The following is a 22,418-nucleotide window of genomic DNA, read 5'->3' as shown; positions in this document are numbered from 1 at the left end:
TTGTTGGACATAATTCACCCACCCTACTTGTCTGTTTGGCCGAGCGCGTTACCGGCTGCGTCACAGTCACGTGACGGACCTTATAAAGAGCCGCGCGCGTTCCGGCTCATTAGAGAGAGAGTGCACGAGAGTTGGACACAGCAATTTGAGCAATAAAGACTCTTAGCAAAGCATCCCGCTTCACTGTACACTTATTCAGCATGTTTTTCTCTATTGTATTAATTAAAAAACATTAATAATAAAGTAGAATACACATGGGCCAGACTTATTTGAATTTATGTCTTCATCCTTCTTTTTTACCCTTTATAACAACCTGTTAATTTTGGGGGGGAATTTTAAAATATTATTTAAAAAAAATAATTTTCTCAAATGAATTTTATTTTATCTTTTAATTATTTATATATTTTTTTTCATTACAATTTTTTTTGTGCAGTTTTTGTAATTATTTTTTATTTAGTACTATTCAAATAATTTTTTTTTTACCCAAAATAGATCCTTAATTTTTTAAAATGTATGTATTATTTTTTTATTACCAATTGCAAAGTACATGCGGGCAACAGTAATATTACAACTGGAGGTCAAAAAGGGACCGCAAAATATTGTCGTAGGCCGCAATAGGCCCCTGGGCCGCATGTTTGAAACCACTGTCCTTTTTGAAAAGGCTAGTTTCGGTCAACTGTTTATACTTTGACTTTTGTGTATGTTTTAAAATTTTAAACAACCAGCTGTTTCCATCATGTTTCCCACAACCTGCTCAGTTCCTTTTGAACTGTTTTTTGCCGTTTGAAACCTCAATTGTACCCTATGTAGTCCACTTTTCAGGGCACTTCAGGGCGATTGGAACGCAGCTTTAATAACACTTCTGGTCAGCTGACATATTGTCAAAAAAAATCGCGCCAGTCATTGGTGGATTTTATCACGTGACTTTATGTTTGGTTTCACTTCCGCAATTTGTTCACCGTTGCACACTAGCCGGTCGGGTGACGTGTAAAACATTTGTTTAAAGAGATTATCGACCTGTTAAAAAAGTCCAGGCGTTTTTAGCCTCGTAAAACTATGTCTTATTTCATTTGAGGATAAATATGAAGTAACTCGTCTGTTAAGGTCAACCAGGAAGTGGTGTTAACGGTGCATCACTTGTGTACGCTCCAGTAACTAACTGGCTGCTTGGACGGGAAACAGCTGCTAAAAGCAGAAATAATGCAGGTAAGTTAACATGGCCTGAACATTGCACATTTACTTATTTGTTCAGTTTAACGTATAGCATTCGCTCTGTCCAATGCTATTTGAACTCGACACTGTTGCGATTGCACTTCAGCGTATATTTACCTACTTAAATGGGCTTTTTTTTAAATGAAGGCATTGAAAAAAGGTACGTAATCCTTAAACAAACAAGCCGAAGCGTTTAGAAAACGACAGATTGTAGCCCGAGTGAAATCCAATAAATACTTTAAATAACTACTAGGGGATAACAGGGTTGGTTGTCACAATTTTTACTCTTTCATGAATATTTTCCCAACACGTCTAAGTCATTCATTTATCACAAGGAGGCTTAATATCTTGGGTTGGATTTAACATCTTTCCCAGATAACAGAGAGACGTTGAAAAGATGTTGGGTCAACATTCCGTTGTCGATCTTATATCGTTGAACCCACGTTACTTCTACACCCTCAATTAATGTTGTTTCGACGTTGAAATCCTTACAAAACTTGAATGTCATTTCGATAGTTAACAATATTGGAACAATGTTGAATCAGTGTTATGTTTTTCGACCAAAAAGCCCGCTCATCCATAATTCAATGACTTTTCAATCATATTTCCCGGTCAATCATGAATCAAGTATTTGTCAACATTAGTTTATCAACTATAAAACAACGTTAACTAGGGTTGTTCTGATCGTGGTTTTTTTTTTTGTGCTCCCGATCCGATCCCGATCGTTTTAGTTTGAGTATCTGCCGATCCTGATATTTCCTGATCCGATTTCTCTTTTTTGCTCCCGATTCAATTCCAATCATTCCCGATAATTTTTCCCTATCATATACATTTTGACAATGCATTAAGAAAAAAATGAATAAAACTCGAATATATACATTCAACATACAGTACATAAGTACTATATTTGTTTATTATGACAATAAATCCTCAAGATGGCATTTACATTATTAACTTTCTTTCTGTGAGAGGGATCCACGGATAGAAAGACTTGTAATTCTTAAGGATAAATGTGACTTTGGATATGGTGACCAAATTTTGCCATCTAGTGTATTTGTTGAGCTTTCAGTAAATGATACGGCAGCAATTTAACTTCTGTCCAAAATCCAAATGCATGATGGGAAGTGCAACCATGACTGTGCGTAGGGGCACCAATTGATATATCTTCTCAGCTTTGGGAAAGAACATAGGGTATTAAGAAAATGATCAACTACTACCTTTCTTCCCCACATTACCTCCCACGTTATTTTTAATTGCTGAGAGAGGTATTGTAAGGCTTTAGCCACATATAAAAAATGGCTCCAAAGGCTGTCAAAATTCTCTCTACTCATTATACGCTGCCTTTTAGCGCTATCTATAGGTAAAATAACGTCTTTATAAATTGAACGCGACAATGCATGAGTGGGCCGTGCAGCGCATGCGTTAATTGCGTTAAATATTTTAACGTGATGAATTGAAAAAAACATTAATTACCGACGCTAACGGGATAAATTTGATAACCCTACCTTAAGCCTAAACTAAAGACTCTGGATGAGTGTAACATATTATGTCTGTAACGTTAAATACAATTAGAAAACGATTTAATTAAAAAATATATATATATTATTATTATATAATTATTATATATTAAAAAAGGCATGTCCGATATTTTTTTGCCGATTCCGATACTTTGAAAATGACGTGATCGGACCCGATCGATCAGGATGCCGATCGAGCGGGACATCTCTAATGTTAACCCAACCATAGCCTGACATACCATAGAACTATGTTGTTTCAACGTCACTTGACGTCAAAAATTTCGATGTCAACCACACTGATGATTTTGATGGAAAATCAACGTTTATTCAATGTTGGTCTGCTATCTGGGTTTTCATTTTTTAACTCGGTAGTTTTTAGTAATGACACAGACACCTGACACTTTGAGACATTATTTTTTTTTTTTAATTATGTTTATAAATAGGGATGTCCCCTATCCGATCATGTGATGATGGAAATCTGCCTGATCGGGCCATTTTTCAGAGGATCGGAATCGGGTGAAAAACATTGGATTATTGATTTTAAAATATATATTTTTAAGGGCTGAAAAAGCAACAAAATAGTCCAGTAATACAATGGCGTTGCCAAAAGAAACAAAAATATATACGTTTTATACTCCGCAACACTCCTGGAAAAAGTGCCCAAGTAAGTAAAAGTAAAATGAATGTGTTGATTAAAAAAAGAAACTCACATTAATTCCCAGTGGTTTCGTATTTTGATGACGTTATGCTATCCAGATCAAAACAACCTATAAGTCTATGCAGCAGTCATTGCTCTCTATGGGGCGTAAACACACTTCGTTCGCTCGCTCCCACGTGAACGCATGCAACCTGATTATTGCTGCTGATTGATTGTCAGTATCTCAGCACCCACCTAATGTTATACTACAAGACGACATGTTTCTGAAACCCCCAGCACCTGGCCAAGCACCGGGGGAAAAAAAGACAGCTCAGGAAAGAGAACGTCTCCAGAGGAGTTGAGGGAAAGCAAAATCAAATATGAAAAGAAAAGGGCGAGAAAGTTTCAGCCCCAGATTGCTGGAATTGGCTCGGCTACGATGTGACAAAAAAAACCGAGGGTTACTGTGAGGTGTGCAACTCAATGCCAACAAATGCAAACAAGTAAGTCCGAGAAAGGTTAACGTGTATGAAACCTTTGGTATGAACTAGGGCTGTCAAAATGATCGCGTTAATGGGCGGTAATTAATTTTTTAAATTAATCACGTTAAAATATTTGACGCAATTAATGCACATGCCCCGCTCAAACAGATTAAAATGACAGCACAGTGTCACAATGTCCACTTGTTACTAGAGTTTTTTGGAGTTTTGTCGCCCTCTGCTGGCGCTTGGGTGCGACTGATTTTATGGGCTTAAGCAACCATGAGCATTGTGTAATTATTGACATCAACAATGGCGGGCTAGTAGTTTATTTTTTGATTGAAAATTTTACAAATTTTATTAAAACAAAAACATTAATACCCCTTTCCCACTGGCCAAAAAACCTGTGTCAACCCGCTAACAATCGGCTTTTGGTGGCAGTGGGAAAGGTGCAGCGACCCGCTTCGACCCGTGTCAATCAACCCGCCAAGCGACCCGCGTTAAGATCACCTCGGCTCTGATCGCCATGCAGTGTGAAAGCAAAACCCCGGGTCAACAGTCAACACCCTAATCTACGTGGTGAATTCCAAACACACCCTTCTTCCTGCGCACAGCCCGCCCCACAAGAGCCTTCAAAAGACTGAATGTTTAACTAAGCATTGTCATTTTTTTCGTGAAATTCTGATATGGTGACTTTGGAACGAGTTTGCCCCTTCGCCTGAGTGTTTCTGTTTCGCCTTGCCGTTTTGATCTCTGTCGATCCTGAATAAATTGTCAACCTGTTTTCGGTGAGCCCCCTTTAAACCTTTCAAAAATGGAGTCAGTACAAAGGGTTAAGACTGAGGTGAATGCGCGGAGTTTGCCCTTCTGGCCTGATTGCCGGGGTCCCCCCGGACCGTTGGATCTGCGCCAGCGCGGGTCCGGCGGTTCGGCTAGCGTGATTCCGGCGATCTGGCTAAAAGGTCAGATTCCTTCAATAATTCGATAGGCGCGCATGAAAACAGTTAATTCCAAAATTTCGGAACAAACCTTCTTTGCCGCGTATGTCTGTGATGTCAGTGTAAGTGTTTCTGTTCTAGATGAACATGTTGTTGGAGATATTAAAAGATATTATAATTGTTGAAAGACCTGACGGTAGGAAAATGTGGCAAATAGGCAAAATAACGCTCACGTTTAAAGTAGAAATGTATGTGCGCCACGTTTTGTTGAAATTGAAGTCGCTTCGACTTCTTTTTTTACTACTATGATTTCCAGTATACAGTATTTGGTCAATCTGTGCATGTCAAAATAATTTCTTCCGACCAAAAGTTGGAATGTCTGTAAAAATAGTGCATCGGATAATTTTAATCCGAACGCTAATCGGATTAAAGAAAATTCATCCATGTAAACGTAGCCAATGCTAATTGTTCTATTGTCATGTTACAGGTGCTAACAAATTCCATTGGCGGGTCTCTCCTGGTGTGGACACTAGCGATCCAGTTGCTCCCGCTAGGAAGCGGAGTGCACGCCACCAACGTCACCAAAAACTGCAAACTCAACTTTGAGTCAGAGTCTGAACGCAAAGACCTCCAACGAATAGAGCCGCTCGGCCACAGGAAGTAAGTTGTGGATCGGATGGCCACAACAAACATGAAAGCTCACTTGAATCTCCCTCATTATAGCTTTTCAGCAGAATTCATTATCGGAGACGACAAGTACACATACGTGTTTCAGTTATGCGGCGATGCGGGCGGCGTTCCCGGAGCTGGTATCATTCAAGTGAAAGCCCAGAAAACGGAGCAGAGCACAGAGAAGAGTGTAACCATCATTGGCTTGTACAATGCAACAGAAGTCATTGGAGGAAGTAAGTTGCTATCCCTTTAAATTTGTATTTTTAAATATTTGCATGCCATTGACGGGGCTAGATATCCACTTCATTTAAACTGAGACGACTGGTCATGAGCGCTCATCTTTAAATGCCATTGACATTGTCATTCGCCCCTTCCAATTAAAATGGATTGGACGTCGAGCACTATCATAGCAGCCATTGAGTTAAAGGATTGTCCTATAAGGATTAAAAACAGGCATGAAAATCTCTCACCTTTCGGCGAAATTCGCCGTTTTGAAGTAAAAAAGGATGACCTACGTGAATCGTGTAGATCCGAGGAGAAACATTTTTAAGGTGGGGGGGGGGGGGGGGGGAGTCGTTTGTAGGCATGTGCCAGTTACCTTCACGGATTACCATGCTATGAAAACGTCGCGGTTACAAAACCACTAAAATTTTCCGTCATACAGTAGTACGTATTCGTTATTTTTCATGTGTCGAAAATGCAGCCAGAATTAGCTTGGCGCGGCAGCGCTTACCCCTTCCCCTGTTTGATGCTGCGTGTGTCAGTGACGCTATTCCAGCAAACCCAAAAACAAGCACTCCAAATGCAAGGCGTAAAAACTTTTTTTTAAATTTATTGATCTCTCAAATCGTGGTAACTGAAATATACCAAATGAATACATTTAAAACGTTGTACACTCGTATTTTTCCACATGTGAGTAGCTTCAACAGTTTAGCTTCATGAAAAAGTTCGTCAAAAACAAAACACACATTTTCCTTTCAAATTCAATACACAAAGTTACTAACAACTTACAAAGACGAATGATAGGCAAGGCTTAGCTAGGACAGCAACTTCATTGAGGTTAATCACAGCCGCTGAGAGAGAAACAAGTTTGTATGCGGGGAGGAAAAAAAGGAAAAAAAAAAAAAAAAAAAGAGCGTCAAAGATCGCTAATTGCGACAGATGATCTTGTACTAAGCACAAATTCACATTCGCTGGAGGAGGTAAAGTATCACTCCCAATTGTTTTTAGATGAATGCATTTGCCAGCATATTGAATTTAGTGAGTAATGGTTTTCGTTTTCATATTTTGTGGTATGACAAAGTTACTGCCGTTCGTTGCAGCTTGCGTTGAACACTGCCGGAGCGTCCGGTGAAAAAATAGCTCCCGTTAAGGTAGCGTCAAGCTTGTGTATTTAACGGTAATATAAAAGCAGTGTTGTCAATAACGCGGTATCGTAATGCGTAACTAATCTGATTACTTTCTTTCAGTAAAGAACAATCTAACGCGTTCATTTTTCTAAATCAGTAATCTGAGTAAAATTACTTTCCTTGATGCCTGTGCGTTACTATTTTGTTATTGCCCCATAATGTGTGTAGAATGAAGAATACTGTAGTCATGGGAGTGACATCACATGTCACATTTTTTAATCGGGGATGGAACAAAAAGGGTCTCGTGTATTACCATGATGCGTGAGCGCTGGGAGTTCGTGGCCAAAACAACATAGCCTTGCTACCTCGCCAGGATGCAATGAAATAGGCAGGAGATATACTACAAACGGCTGCATTTGCACACTGGAAACACAGCCATTACTTCACATTTTTGTCCAGTAAAGATAACAAAAATATCCCCGTGCGCTGCAAACTTTGCGCTGGCTCAAAAAGACTGTCCACCGCTATAAGCATCCATTTCAAGCACCACTTGGAATTACAGCACAACAGGTAACACGACAGCCAGGACTTTTTGATACTGCTCGTGCTCAATCCTCGGTTCAAGCTCAGTTGTTGTTGAGGGTTTTGAAAGCTTAGGTTTAAAGAAATTCTAAATATCCATCTTGCCTCCTCAGCTGTAGTTTTGGCTAAGCAATGCAAACGGCTGTCTCTAAGGTTATATAGTCACATGATCTGTTCGAAAAATAATTTGGACCCATTATGAAATACTTTGAAGGATTCCTGTTCATTTTATTCATTTGTGTTGTTTGTTTTATTGCTCTAAAACTTTTATAGACAACATTTTAAGGGCCATATTCATTGGTCTTTATTTTAAAGGGGAAGTTAAGAATTTTTTACATTAGGCTTAATCTTTGAGTTAGCCGGGGTTTAATTAGTCGTTGGAAATGATTTGAACAAATTCTGTGCAGTTTGACAGTTATTTGTTAGTTTCAGGGCTCCGGAGTGGCTAAGCTAGCGCGAGTCAATGGTGGTTGAAATCAACTCCTTCAACTAATTAAACCCCCGTTAACTCGAATATTAAGCCTTATGTGAAAAATTAAAATGGTCAAATTCGCCACATGTAGGACGTTTTGCCGACGGCGGACATTTTGGCAGAACGCCGGAACATATTTCCTCCACACCTTTCTCACCTTTTTAACCCCTGACCCATTTTCATGCCTGTAAAAAGAAGTCATCATTTTTGCATGAAAGGGTTACATCCAGTGTTGTTAATCTTACTTTAAAAAAGTAATCAATTACAGTTAAAATTTCTTCTCTGAAAAAGTAATTGCGTTAGTAACTCAGTTACCTGAATGTAAGAGTAATTAGTTACTTGGCAAAGTAACTAGTGATAATTTTCATGTTTTTTGTTTTTTTTAAAAAAAAAAACAAAACAAAAATAACAAAACAGGTCACATAATGTGAAGTTTAAAGGGTTTTTGGGACAATTAGACCTAGCCCAATTCTTTACCCTAAACTTAACTAGACACAGGGGTATTGCGGATATTGCGATAACTAGATAGTAACCTTTGCTATGTGTAGAAGTCATTTAATGTTGTGAATCAACCGTTAAAGTTGTTAAAATTGCTCCCGTTATTGCATTAGTTCCCCTCTGTCTATTTTTGACATGTGTAAATTTTAAAACTGTTTCATCATTTAATGATAGATTTAAGTTAAGTTTTGCCGATTTAGGAGCAGTTTAGATAAAAAGTTACTTAGATTCGCTAGGAAGGTTCTCTACAACATAGCCTTCCTGAGAAGTCTACTGCTTTAAGATGTCGGCTGTTTACTAACGCATCTACCCTAATTTTTGCACTATAAGGCGCACATGACTATAAGCCGCCACCCACCAAATTTGGCACGAAAAGGGCATTTGTTCAGGGATAAGCCGCACTGGACTATAAGCCGCGGTTGTCCTCACTGTATTATGGGATATTTACACCAAAAGATATTAACCGGTAACACTTCGATTGACAGCGGCATCATATGACTGTCATAAGATCAAATGAACCTCCATGAAGCTATGAACCAACTGGCTGCAAAGCTTCCTTGCTTCAAGGAGCTTCATTTGGCCATTGCTGCTCCCTTGGGATAGACAGTCAACCTCTGCTGCCACCTGCTGTCAACACTGTTGTTGTCCAACATGCCTCCTAGCATACATTGCACCGCTACAGATGGAAAGAACAATCAAAATTCATGTTCTGTGCTCATTATTTTTTCAGTTACTTTTGGAGTTGTTTCATTAATTGCTAGTTATGGTATTTGTTAACACTATATTTGACAGTGGCGTCATAAGGCTGTCATTAGATAAGATAATTATGACATTACACTGTCATGAGCATTAGTGAATGGTTTTACCAGATGTCATTTAGTGTTATCTGGCAATTTATTTCACTTTTGAATGGATGTAAAAGATCCAAGATTGACATAAATGGAGTTAGTGACACAATTTTCCATATGACACTTATGACACAAGCATTCATGATAGTGTCATGTCATAATTATGACGGTCTTATGACAGTTTTATGACGCCGCTGTCAAGTAAAGTGCTACCTATTAACCCATATAAATCAATAAATAAGCCGAACTGGACTATAAACCGCAGGATTCAAAATGACGGAAAAAAGTAGTGGCTTATAGTTCGAAATTTACGGTAGTTCTTTATTATACATGTTCCTAATGCCGCCGTGTCTGTCATTTGCATCTAGTTCGGTACATATGTGATACAGTATCTACCGAAGCATCATGTGGGCGTAGTTTGTAGGCTATCTGCTACAATCAGGTATTATTGGAGCCACCTAGCATAGTAGCATTTGCAATGGCGTCACACTCCCTTGCCTCCTCCCCGCTCCTGCTCTGCTCTCTCGTCTCAGTGAGTCTGTCTTTTTCAGACTTTTCTCGCGTCAGTCAACCAACATCATAACGCATAGTAACGCACGCCTTTCCTGCCTTAGTAACGGTAACGGTTTTGCCAAGATGGGAAAAGTAATTAATTAGATTACTCACTACTGAAGAAAATAACGCCGTTAGTAACGCTGTTATATTCTAACGCTGTTATTAACAACACTGGTTACATCTGTTTTGAAACTCCTCTGTCCACTTCCTCACAGCCGACTTTGTGTGGCTGGCCTACGGCAACGGAGAAAAATATGACAACCACTGCTCACAAGAACAGAGGAAAGCCTTTGTAATGATTTTTTGCAACCGGAATATCGACGTGGTGAGTACGTGGACTCAAAACACAGGCAAGATTAAAGTGCTTGTGACACGAAAAAGCATGTTTATTCCTGGATGATATGGGCCGCTTGGATGTGTGTGGAAGCGATCGCTATTTTTATTTAGTTTTTTGAATCCCGCGCCATGAAAATGAGTGACTTCCGGCTTCGGTCTTGCATTGAGGAGGAGGGCGCTGTGACGTGTACGGTAGAAGACGTCCTCTTCACGCTACAGTGTACTGTTGTGTATGAGGACGAAGGATTCAGCTGATTTTGCGGATTAATACGTTTTATTTTTCGCATCACGCCAGCCAAACGGCTGCAGAAAAATCATTCTGTATGAGGGAGAGGCGTATGCGCCTTTTTGGAGTTTCAAAAGGTTCCCATTCACTGTGGATATTTACTGTGGGACCATTGGACTTACGAGGAAGTGAGTAAACATCTTGTTTTGTATTATGTCAAATACGAATACAGCGATTACAAACTAAACACTACAAACTTCCTTTAAATGAAGGACTACTTACGTTTGATCATTGATAGGCATGTAAAAAACTCTCCTAATGCTCATTAGCAGCAGCACGTTAGCTGCACAACAAATCCAGCCACCCTCCTCCGGGGAACGAACTGTAAATTGCTATCCGCCGGGCAGTTTGCCGATCCACTAAGACAATCGACAACCGGGTCATCATGTCAAATAATCCAGGATAGTTATGTGTGATCTTCCACTTCGAAGACTTTGAAACATCACTCGGTCCGGGTTAGCATGTCGGCTAGCTGTCACGGCTTCTGGTTTGTTTACATTCTCCGAAGCCGGGGAAGGGAAATGACATATGTCCGATTTAGGTGTCATAAAATATCGTTCGGGAGGTGCGACAGTAAAGGTGAAGTCGACATTTTTGACCATAATGGAGTAATTTTGCCATGTCGTCCTGAATAAATGCATTTTTATTATTTCATATTCCATTCAGCACAAGACTGTTATTTGTTATGAACATGCCATTTATTTAGCAATTGGGGAAAATACTTGGATAAAAAGAATATCCTGTAAAAATATTGAAGTAAAGAGACAGAAACAATGACATTTTGCCGCTCTCTTCGTCGCGTTTTCCTCGTTGTGAATAGTTCCCCCTCGACGGGCTGACTGGTCCTTCTCAAGCCATTTATATAGCTATTGGGGAAAATACTTGGATAAAAAGAATATCCTGTAAAAATATTGGAGTAGAGAGACTGAAACAGTGACATTTTGCGGCTCTCTTCGTCGCGTTTTCCTCGTTCTGAATAATTCCCCCTCAATGGGCTGAATAGTAAAACCGATGAGCCCAGTCTACTGCTGACGTCATCCACCTGTTGGGGACGCTAAAGCCCTATAATGGTAGGCGTGGCTAACCGGCAGATTAAAAGACTAATTTCTCGTCATCTGCGCTTTGCTAAATTGTTGTATATAGTCGAATCGTCTCAAAATATGATTCTAATTCACATAATAATGCCGTTTAAGACTTTTTTTCTCGTGTCATATGCTCTTTAAAATGTTATCAAGTTTTTCCAGTAGGAAATAACAAACATTAAATGTATTTATACGAGAGTCAACAAATTTAGAGTGACAAAAGCCTTATAAGAGCTTTCTTGGTTTTCCAGAGTCAACTCGTAGTGGTGCAGGAGAACAGAGAACGGAAGCAGAACTGCTTCTACCTGTTCAAACTGGAGTCCAGTGCCGTATGCCCTCCTTTGGAATACAAGCTTAGCGCCGGCTCTATCATACTCATCATGTGAGTACGTGACGGGATAGGACGTAGTACAAACAGAAGTATGAATACCTTTTGAGATTTATCTTCTTCTATTGATTAATTCTCATCTCTTCTTATAGCGGGTTCTGCCTAGTGGCTGTTTACCTCATCGTAGGGTTCCTCTACCAGCGACTCATCGTCGGGGCCAAAGGCATGGAGCAGTTTCCCAACTACGCTTTCTGGGTTGAGGTCGGCAATCTCTCTGCCGTAAGTCCAACCTGCAGTCACCGAGTAGTAGGGTCATGTCGTACACAATCGTATTTTTTCGGACTAAAAGTCGCATCAGTCAGATGCACGAAGATGAAAAAACATACTGGAGTGTAAGTTGTTGTTTTGTTTTTTTTGTGGTGAGGGGTTTATTTTCTAAGAGATGAAGAACAATCAGTAATAACAATATACAGTAACAGAAAACAATAGGCTAAATAAGTGTCTCTCAACCAAATAGGTAATGATTGACCAATATGTGATTCTCAAAGTTGATACCGATGCCAATATAAAAAAATATATATTTAGCCAATTGCCGATGTTTAAAGGTACTATATGGAATTTATAGTGTTAATGTAAAATACTTTTCTACTCCATTCGTGCTCCACCAATGCCCCAATACACAGAGTCCAAAAAGCCTTTTTTCTTTCCATCAATAGCGAGTGTTCGGGTCAAACACTCTGGGCGAACACGCACATCCCCATGGCAGCATTGCTGTTTCACGGAGTGTCCGCGTATTCTCCGCTTGGCAAAAACACTGTGCACACACACGCGAGCAGGCCGGTAACTGTCCACAATTTACCGTCAATTCTGCAGACAATAAGAAGAGACCGGCTTCCAGCACAGCCCGAACTCCAGCTTTATGTTCGACCTTGTACAAGTATGCACGCCATTCACGAGGTTTACACAGAGGCTGCAGTTAAGAAAGAAAAAAAAAAAAAAGAAAAAAGTGACAAACTCCATATAGCACCTTAAAGCCGATTACTTTTTTTTCAAGCACATTGATTATCAGAAGCAATTTTAACATTCATTTAAATGTATATATTTGAGGTTATGTTTTTCTTCTACAGTCCCTGACAAAAGTTTTGTCGCTTATCCATTTTGTAGAAACAATTGCTAATAACCTGACTTTTAATTATTCAGTTGGTTTCAGAAATGGCTCATATAAAAGCTAAATCCCTCCCAAATGATTTTGAATGTACAAAAATATATTTGTTTCACTGAAAAAAGATTTATCATTTAATGAAGACATAAAGGTCAAATTTTGGCAAGACAAAAGTTTTGTCGCCTACAGAAAGTAGTGTGAAAATTGAACAAAAATGTACTTCAAATACAAAAACATGTTACATAATTAAGTAGTGGTGCTGTGAGATCCAAATTTGATATTTTGTATGACTTCCATGGGCTTCGGCAGGGTTCATACAATTTGTTGATGAAGTCATTAGGAACAACAAAGAAAGCAGTCTTTCATGCCTCCCAGAGTTCATCAACATTCTTGGGTTTCGTCTTCCATGCTTCCTCTTTCATCCTACCCCAGACATCTCAATGATGTTGATGTCTGGTGACTGGGCTGGCCAGTCCTGGACGATCTTGATCTTCTTTGCCTTGAGGAACTTTGAGGTAGAGATTGAAGTATGCCATTGAGCACCATCCTGCTGCAGATTTTGTCCCTTTTTATGGTTAGGAATGTAAGAGGCATCTAAGATTTGTTGATATTTCAGACTATTTATCTTTCAGGGTGCAAGCAATTAAAAAAACGTACGGCATTTGCCAAGGCCCACAGCCTGTCAAAAGGATGGAGGCTGGAAAAGTAACAAAAGGTGGATTTTTCAGATGAATCTTCCAATGAATTACACCACAGTCACCACAAATATTGCAGGAGACCTACTGGAGCCTGCATGGATCTGAGATTCACTCAGAAAACAGTGAAGTTTGGTGGTGGCAAAATCATGGTCTGGGGTTACATCCAGTATGGGGGTGTGCGAGATATCTGCAGGGTGGAAGGCAACATAAATAGTCTGAAATATCAACAAATCTTGGCTGCCTCTTACATTCCTAACCATAAAAAGGGACAAATTCTGCAGCAGGGCGGTGCTCTATCGGATACTTCAATCTCCACCTCAAAGTTCCTCAAGGCAAAGAAGATAAAGATCCTCCAGGACTAGCAAGCCCAGTCACCAGACATGAACATCCTTGAGCATGTCTGGGGTAGGATGAAAAAGGAAGCATGGAAGACGAAACCCAAGAATGCTGATGAAGTCTGGGAGGCATGCAAGACTGCTTTCTTTTAATGTTCCTGATGACTTCATCAACAAATTGTATGAACACTGCCGAAGCCCATGGAAGTCATCAATAAATTAAATTAATAAAATCCTTGCACAACCGCATGGATGCAGTCCTTCAAGGCCATGGAGGTCATACAAAATATTAAATTTGGATCTCACAGCACCACTGCATATGTTATGTAACATATTTTTGTATTTGAAGTACATTTTTTGTTCAATTTTCACACTACTTTCTGTAGGTGACAAAACCTTTGTCTTGCCAAAATTTGACCTTTATGTCTTTATTAAATGATAAATGTTTTTTCAGTGAAACAAATATATTTTTGTACATTCAACATCATTTGGGAGGATCTTAGCTTTCATATAAGCCATTTCTGAAAACACTTGAATACTTAAAAGTCAGGTTATTAGTAGGGCTGTCAAAATTATCTCGTTAACGCGCGGTAATTAATTTTTTAAATTAATCACGTTAAAATATTTGACGCAATTAACGCACATGTCCCGCTCAGACAGTATTCTGCCTTTTGATAAGTTTTACAGCAAGGTTTTTATTGCTGTCTAACAGCGAACTCTTGTGGTCGCTTTGCGACATGGTTTATTGCTTTCTTGCCAGTTCAATATGGCTGCACGACGTCTCGGGCTGACGCCTACGTTGTAATGTTGTGCTCATATGATCCTTGGACAAGATTTGTCTGTAAGTATGGTTGTTGTAAAGAATGTACATATTATGTTAGTAAGCGAAATGTTACATTTTTTGTATGAGACGATTTTTGTTTATGTTTAGTGAACCTGTATAGTGTGCTAAGCTAACGTTGTTGCTAATGCAATGCTTGTGTACTTTTTTTTGTAGTTTCACTACGGTCTAAAGAGGACAGTGGTTTGAGGCCATTTTATTAATATATCAGATGAAAAAGGAAGAAGTCTGATTATTAAGGCGTCGTTCACTAGCTGTCTAGCTTTGGAAAAAGTAGACGCTTCGGAGTGAGGACAGCATAGACAGATTTAAATGGCAGTAGAGTGAAATGCCCACTACAGTCCTTATGTACCGTATGTTGAATGTATATATCCATCTTGTGTCTTATCTTTCCATTCCAACAAATTATTTTACAGAATATATATATATATAATTTATAGAAAAATATGGCATATTTTATAGATGGTTTGAATTGCGATTAATTGCGATTAATTACGATTAATTAATTTTTAAGCTGTAATTAACTCGATTAAAAATTTTAATCATTTGACAGCCCTAGTTATTAGCAATTGTTTCTACAAAATGGATAAGCGACAAGACTTTTGTCAGGGACTGTATATTAGAGGTTATGTTTTTCTTCCACTACAGTACGTCCTTATGTAACACTGGCCACCAGGTGGTGCAAAATTACAAATAATATAGATCCTCACCCAAATAGTAAACATAAGTTTCCGCTTTGGGATTTTTTTGTTTTTTTTGTTTTGTTTTATAAATCTCTTGTGACCTCAGATAGCTTAACTCTTTGGCTAACATTGACGGCAATAGACGTCGCTTCCAGCCCCTCCCAATTAAAATGGCTTGGACGTCTATTCCCGTCAATTGGAGCGTTTACTATCTAGTTCCCTCTTTCAATAACTACCACAAGACATATTCTGACCTGGCCTGGCACTGTATGTGTTAAGCAGTGTTGTTAATCTTACTGAAAAAAAGTAATTAATTATAGTTACAAATTACTTCTCCCAAAAAGTAATTGCGTTAGTAACTCAATTACCTGAATGTAAGAGTAATTAGTTACTTGGCAAAGTAATTGGTGATAATTACTTTTTTACTTTTTTTTTTCCTCAAAAAAAAAAAAACATTGGCCACACTATGTAAAGTTTTTTTGTGAAGGTTTTTGGTCAAATTGGCCCGAGCCCAATTCTTTACCGTAATTTACCCTTTACCCTGAATCAACTGTTAAAAGTTGTAAAATTGCTCCCATTATTGCATTAGTTCCCTTCTCTCTACTTTCGACATATGAAAGTTTTAAAACTGTTTCATCATTTAAAGATAGATTCAAGTCAAGATTTTGCCGATTTAGAAGTATTTTAGATAAAAAGTTACTTAGGTTCGCTAGGAAGGTTCTCTACAACAGAGCCGTAATAAAAGGTCTACTGCTTTAAGATGGCGGCTGTTTACTAACGCATCTAGTGCCGTGTCTGTCATTTTGCATCTAGTTATATCCATATACAGTATATGATGTCTACCATGTCTACCATATCTACCATAACATGCGGGCGTAGTTTCTAGGCTATCGGCTACAACAGGTATTATTGGAGCTACCTAGCATCGCGTTTGCTCGGCGTCACAACTTTCTTGCCTCCTCCCCATTCCTGCTCTGCTCTGTCGTCTTGGTGAGTCCGTATCCCTCAGACTTTTCGACCAATATAATAATGCATAGTAAAGCATGCCTTTCTATCCTCAGTAACGGTAACGGCGTTGCCAAGATGAGAAAAGTGATTAATTAGATTACCTGCTACTGAAAAAAATAACGCCGTTAGTAACGCCGTTATATTGTAACGCCGTTATTAACAACACTGGTGTTAAGCTAATGACAAGTTTTGAATTGATGTCCACTGTAGTGGCAGTTATAGTCCGTAGAGGTGGGAATCTTTGAGCCCCTAACGATTCGATTACGATTCAGAGGCAACGATTCGATTATAAATCGATTATTGATGACACCCACAACCCCCCCAAGTTGTTAGCTGCTTTCAATGTTTCGTACATTAGTTAGAAAAATTGTACAAAAAGCCTCTCAGGCTTAAATAAACGACTATTTCAGTATTAAGTTAACAGTTCAAAACAGTAAATAAAATATTCAAGTCCCCATTCTGTATCAGCAGCTTTAAACTACATTTAATTAATTTAATGTTGTGAATCAACCGTTAAAGTTGGTAAAATTGCTCCCATTATTCCATAATTTCCCTTCTGTCTACTTTAGACATGTGAAAGTTTTAAAACAGTTTTAAAGACAGATTCAAGTCAAGATTTTGCCCATCTATGAGTATTTTAGATAAAAAGTTAAATTAGGTTCGCTACAACAGAACCTTCTAGAGAAGTCTCCTGCTTTAAGATGGCGGCTGTTTACCAAGGCCGGCAAGTTTGTAATTCGCATCTAGTTTTCAATACATGTGCTGCTAACGCCATTCAGTCTGTTATTTTGTATCTAGTTCTGTATAGATGATATCTATTACCTACCGTAACATGATATGGACGTAGTTTGTAGCGGCTGTCGGCAGCAGTCAGGTGTTATTGTTTTTTTTTTTTTTTTATCTAGCGGCATGAGTTGAGCCAGAGCCGTGAGTTGAGCATTGTCATTAGCCAGGTAATGTAAGTCGAGGAAATATGACAAAGCGTACGTAGTGTTTGGCTTCACTTTTAATACAGTGGGAGATGAGCAAAGACCAATATGTTTTCTGTGTCTAAAAATGTTGGCAGCGGACGGCATGAAGTAAAATCAATGAAGACGTCACTTAAAGACATTGGACCCCACTCACATTGATAAGCCGCTTGAATGTTTTTCAACGAAAATGTGCTGAATATTGCCAACAATCGTCCGCTTTGTGAGTGCTACATCAGTAAACTAGTGAGCACTGTTAAGGCTGATTTATGCTTCTGCGTTCCGGTGACGGTGGAGCGACAACGTAGACCCTACGCCGTCATTGTGCATTCGAAGTTTTGTGTCAAGGGTTATAAAGTTACACTTTATTGTAAGTTGATTTATATATTTTTTTGTTATTGTTAACGAGGAAAGAATGTTATGCAGACATGTGCCTATAATAATTTTATAGATAAATGGTACTATTTACAGTGGCAGCAGAAAGTTGTGTGGGGGGCGAAACATTTACCTTTTCCTGGGGGGTCGTAACAGAAAATAATTGAAGCACTGCATTAAGCAAATATGTCCATTGATTAAAACTACTGTGCTTTAGAAACTATTGATAGTAACAGTCTAGACTTGTGTAATATTCTTGAGCACCAGAGCTCGGTTTAGTACAAAAGGTATGATTTTTGTGCATTATTTTTACCGGTCTAAAAATATAGGAATCTGATTGGTATCGGCAAAAAATGTCTTTAAAAAAATCTGAAAGTAAAAAGGGAAGTAAAAAAAAATGCATCGGGACATCCCCACTTTCAATTCACTAATACGTACGTACGTCATCCCTTCCACAGGACGGCTGCGACTTTGTGTGCCGCTCGCGGGATCGAGACGACGCCCCGGCTTACAGGGGAGTGTCGACGGAGCCTTTGGACGAGGAGCCGGAAGAGCGAGATGACCACTTATTGCCAATGTGACCTGGCTTCCATCATTTTTTTCCCCCTCAATTTTGTGACTTTCTGGCGGCTTTGAAACTGCTTGTAGGCAAACTCAGTTGTTTCGGTGCACCTCTTTTAGGTGTTTGATGCTACGATTACAGTGAGGAGTTTTTGCACGAAATCAGCCAAAGTTTGCGTTCTACATATTCACACTGATACAGTAATTACTGATTTTGTTCCCTGCTGTTGACGTCTGAAAAATTTAATGTATAGGTTATCAAACACTGCTTTTCCTTTCGTAACTTTTAAGTTAGGAACAGTTACATAATGTGAATGTTTAAGTACAGCCATGTTACATGAATTCTTTTAAACATGCTGTTCTACTTCAAGTCACAAACTGTTAGCATTACTATGCGACCTACAAATTTAACATATGACTAAAACACACTTAATCCAAACTTTTCCCCTTAGACTTCTGTAAAAGCAGCTATATAAAACTAAGAAAATATATTTTAATACAATATATGCACTTTCATTGCACATTACCAAAGCTGATAGAAAATAATAATAATTTCAACTACTGGAAACAGCTAATTAAATGAATGGGGAAAATGAAAGTTTCTACATACAAATAATTTGAATATTGTAGCAACTTGAGCACTTGCCCTGTATTTTAAGATGTCCTAATGTTTCTGTTGAATACAGTTGAGAAGTGGTTGAGTTTTCCATTAAGCTGATTCAATGGTTTATTTCCATCAATTAGTCCCACGCTTCGTGGTATAATCAAGAAATTTCCAGTATCTGAAATTTGCTGTCGGCATCTTTAAGTTGGGAAGAAGGGACTGTTTTGGTCGCAATAGTTTGTACCTTTTGTGGCATTTCTGCATGCAGCAATGTTTAAATAAAAATATTTCATGCTCTTTCTTTTTTTTATAAAATCTTTATTGGAAGAGTTTTTTTTTCTCTTATGTCAAATATACAGTTATGTTGTTTACGATGGAATTTAGTTATAGCATTTTTACCTAGTTTTTTTTTTTATGTGAGTCAAAATACTTCATTTTTATATTTTTAACCCTTTCATGCACAAATTATGATTTATTATTATTTTTTAATCCTAATGTTTAATCTTAAATCTGTGGCCAAGGGACCAATTGTAGCCCACATTTGACATGTAATTGTACTATTGGTGTTTTCTACATATATTTTACAAAGGCAGGGGGGAAAAAAATTGAACAATTGAAGGATCCATTGCGGGGCTGTTTAGGGCGGACTATTATTTAACCCCTTCAGACCCACATTTTTCTACTGGATAAATAGAAAAAAATCTGCGCTGATTTTCACTCTACTCAAACACCAGATCAAAGTGCAATTTTTGGGGATATTTCATGCTTGCATTGGTTATTTTTAATGTTAATGTGTTTTTGATGATAAATGAGCACTTTACGTTATCCTTTTTGAAGTCTTGCGCTTGGTAAGCCATTTTCAAAGATGGCAAAGAGGCCATGGCAATCCTCATGATTTGATTTCGATGGGTAAAGTTTTATCTAATCATTCCCAGAAGTGGTAATAGCAACTATATTCAGTGTGTTTATTGGTTTAAAGACGCAAACGCATCATGTCCTTCAGCAGCATGCTTAGGTTTGAAGGGGTTAAATAGTAATAAGTAAAAAATAATTTAAAAAAAAAAAAAAAAAAAAAAAAAAAAAATTCAAAAAGCCATGAGTAATGAAAAAAATCAAGTTTAAATAATAGTAATTAAGACTTTAAAACATAATTTAAAAAGTTTTAATAAATTGTAAACTAAACATATATGGTGGAAAACACTAGGTGACTTGAAGTTTGCTCTGAGACCCTCAATTTGGTCAAATTTCAAAACTGTCCAAAATGCATTTGTGATACATAATTGGAAAGCTTAAAATCTCAATTTTCTGGGGGAAGAAAAATTTTGAACAGGAGGGCATTAAAAAAAAAAAAAAAACAAACTGGAGGTGAGAGCATGAGAGAGCATAATTAAAGACGCCATAATTTTAACGAGATATTATCACGTACTTACCTTGTTTCAATCCAAAAACTCAGTGTAGCATGTCTCACCAAGTGTCGAGACACAGCTGTGAACGGCCACAGCCGGACTTTTTGGGGATTTTATGGGTGAAATACGGTAATATAACAAGGGTCGAAATGCAGAAATCGCAGACATCAAAGAGGGGTCGAGATTTTCTTTTTTCAATTTTTCTTTGTTTGGACCAATTATCATCTAAAATATCAGGGAAAATGCGACATAAACCAAAAAAAAAAAAAAAAAAAAAACAATTAAGCGATAGAGATACTGTACTGTAGACGTATTTACAGACACTATTTTTTCATAGTTTAAAAGTTTAAAATATGCTCGTGAATAATTCTATAAAGTCGTTTTTTTTTTTAAAACTAAATATTAGACATCAATTAATGATTCCAAGCTAAACATGATAGACATTTCGAATGATAAATATAATTACTTACCTTTTTTTTTTTTTTATGGCTGGGTTGAAACAAAAGCGGTTGCGCAGTGTCTGTAAACGAGGGTCTCCTGGGTAAAACGGACAAATTAAAAATAGTTCGGGGGCTTAATGCACCATTAAACTGCTATGGCAGCATATAGACATACAGTATATCTCTATCAAACGCAACAGGTCTTTTGGCTTAAAATACAGCAGTTTATTTTAAAGAGGGGTGCAAGAGCATAAACTGCTTTTTCAGCCTTGTCTATGTTTTCCGCCATATCTCTCTCTCTCTCTCTCTCTCTCTCTCTCTCTCTCTCTCTCTCTCTCTCTCTCTCTCTCTCTCTCTCTCTCTCTCTCTCTCTCTCTCTCTCTCTCTCTCTCTATATATATATATATATATATACTATAAACACATACTCTGTGACCTGGGCTAGCAGTGAATGAGTTAAGCTAATGATAACTTTTGAATAGATGTCCACTGTCGTTACCACTGTTGCTAAAATGGGATAAATTTTACATAAGCAGATTTTAAGGGGGGGCAGGTCCCCCGGTGGCCGAAAAGTGTCATTGCATTTAAATGACTTTCCTATGTATATAAAAGTTGTAAAGCAATACAACTGCAACAAAAATGAATTTAATGAACAAAAAATTTTTTTTTATAATGGGTCAAAATTATTTTTCAAACAGATCATGTGAATAGCAACTGAGACGGTCATTTTCTTTGCATATAAATTTAAAAAAAAAAAAGTTTCAAATGATTTTTTTCTTTGATTGAAAATATATATATATTTTTGATTGAAGCAACATATTTTGGGATTAAATGATTTAGACACAAATTTCCCATATGGCCCAAACACAAAAAAGATTGCTTCAATCAAAGGAAACGTTTTCGATGAAAAATTAAGTGTTCAAATGCAAAATTTTCAATCGCAAATATTTTTTCGCATTCAAAAACGTTTATCATCATTGAATTTGAAAGTGATTTTTCTTTTTGAAAATATATATATTTTTTGAAGCAACTTATTTTTTTGATTGAATAATGACAAAAATGTACTAGCCAAAATGTGACCCAAACACAAATCAACATAATTTCAATCAAAGAAATTGCTTCAATCTTAAAAAAAAAAAAAAAAAAAAAAAATCTAACAAAAATAGCTTTCGCATGAGTTTCACATTTATTTTTGCATTCAAACACATTTTTTTTTTCGATTGAAGCGACTTATTTTTTTGGCTGAAAATATATATTTTGATTAAATAATAAAGACACAAATCTATCTCTATATGGCTCCGCCCAGGGGATACAGTTTTTGACTGAGGTAACTACATTGGCACGACACCAGTGGGCGTACCATATTGAATGGATGACGATCTTTGCGAAATGTATTGCCTAAGCAGCCTGATTTAGAATTCCCCTAAAAAATGATGAGAAACAAAAAACGCTCATTGTCAATATAAATATTGTTGTAAGTTAATTTTATTGCTGACACTGTGTTTCGAGGTCATCAACATGTTGTGCCCCCCCTGCCCCAAAAGTC

At 37.8% G+C, this 22,418-nt stretch overlaps 1 protein-coding gene across 1 annotated transcript; it reads left to right on the top strand.

Annotated features, from left to right (window-relative positions):
* The first annotated feature begins 934 nt into the window (after nt 1–934).
* Nucleotides 935–19,421, top strand: m6pr (mannose-6-phosphate receptor (cation dependent)). The gene is made up of 7 exons (XM_057833332.1): nt 935–1,206; nt 5,271–5,443; nt 5,507–5,688; nt 9,975–10,084; nt 11,715–11,845; nt 11,944–12,070; nt 18,320–19,421. The coding sequence occupies exons 1-7, from the start codon at nt 1,201–1,203 to the stop codon at nt 18,440–18,442; spliced, it is 852 nt and encodes a 283-aa protein (XP_057689315.1). The 5' UTR covers nt 935–1,200; the 3' UTR covers nt 18,443–19,421.
* The last annotated feature ends 2,997 nt before the right edge of the window (nt 19,422–22,418 follow it).

This window comes from Corythoichthys intestinalis, chromosome 4 (assembly GCF_030265065.1).
Source record: "Corythoichthys intestinalis isolate RoL2023-P3 chromosome 4, ASM3026506v1, whole genome shotgun sequence".
NCBI lineage: Eukaryota > Metazoa > Chordata > Actinopteri > Syngnathiformes > Syngnathidae > Corythoichthys > Corythoichthys intestinalis.
This window is presented reverse-complemented; position numbering and strand designations above follow the sequence as displayed.

Coding starts and splice junctions, on each gene's coding strand:
- m6pr (XM_057833332.1), top strand. Junction 5,444..5,506: donor GAGCCGCTCGGCCACAGGAA/GTAAGTTGTGGA, acceptor CCCTCATTATAG/CTTTTCAGCAGAATTCATTA. Junction 11,846..11,943: donor GGCTCTATCATACTCATCAT/GTGAGTACGTGA, acceptor CTCTTCTTATAG/CGGGTTCTGCCTAGTGGCTG.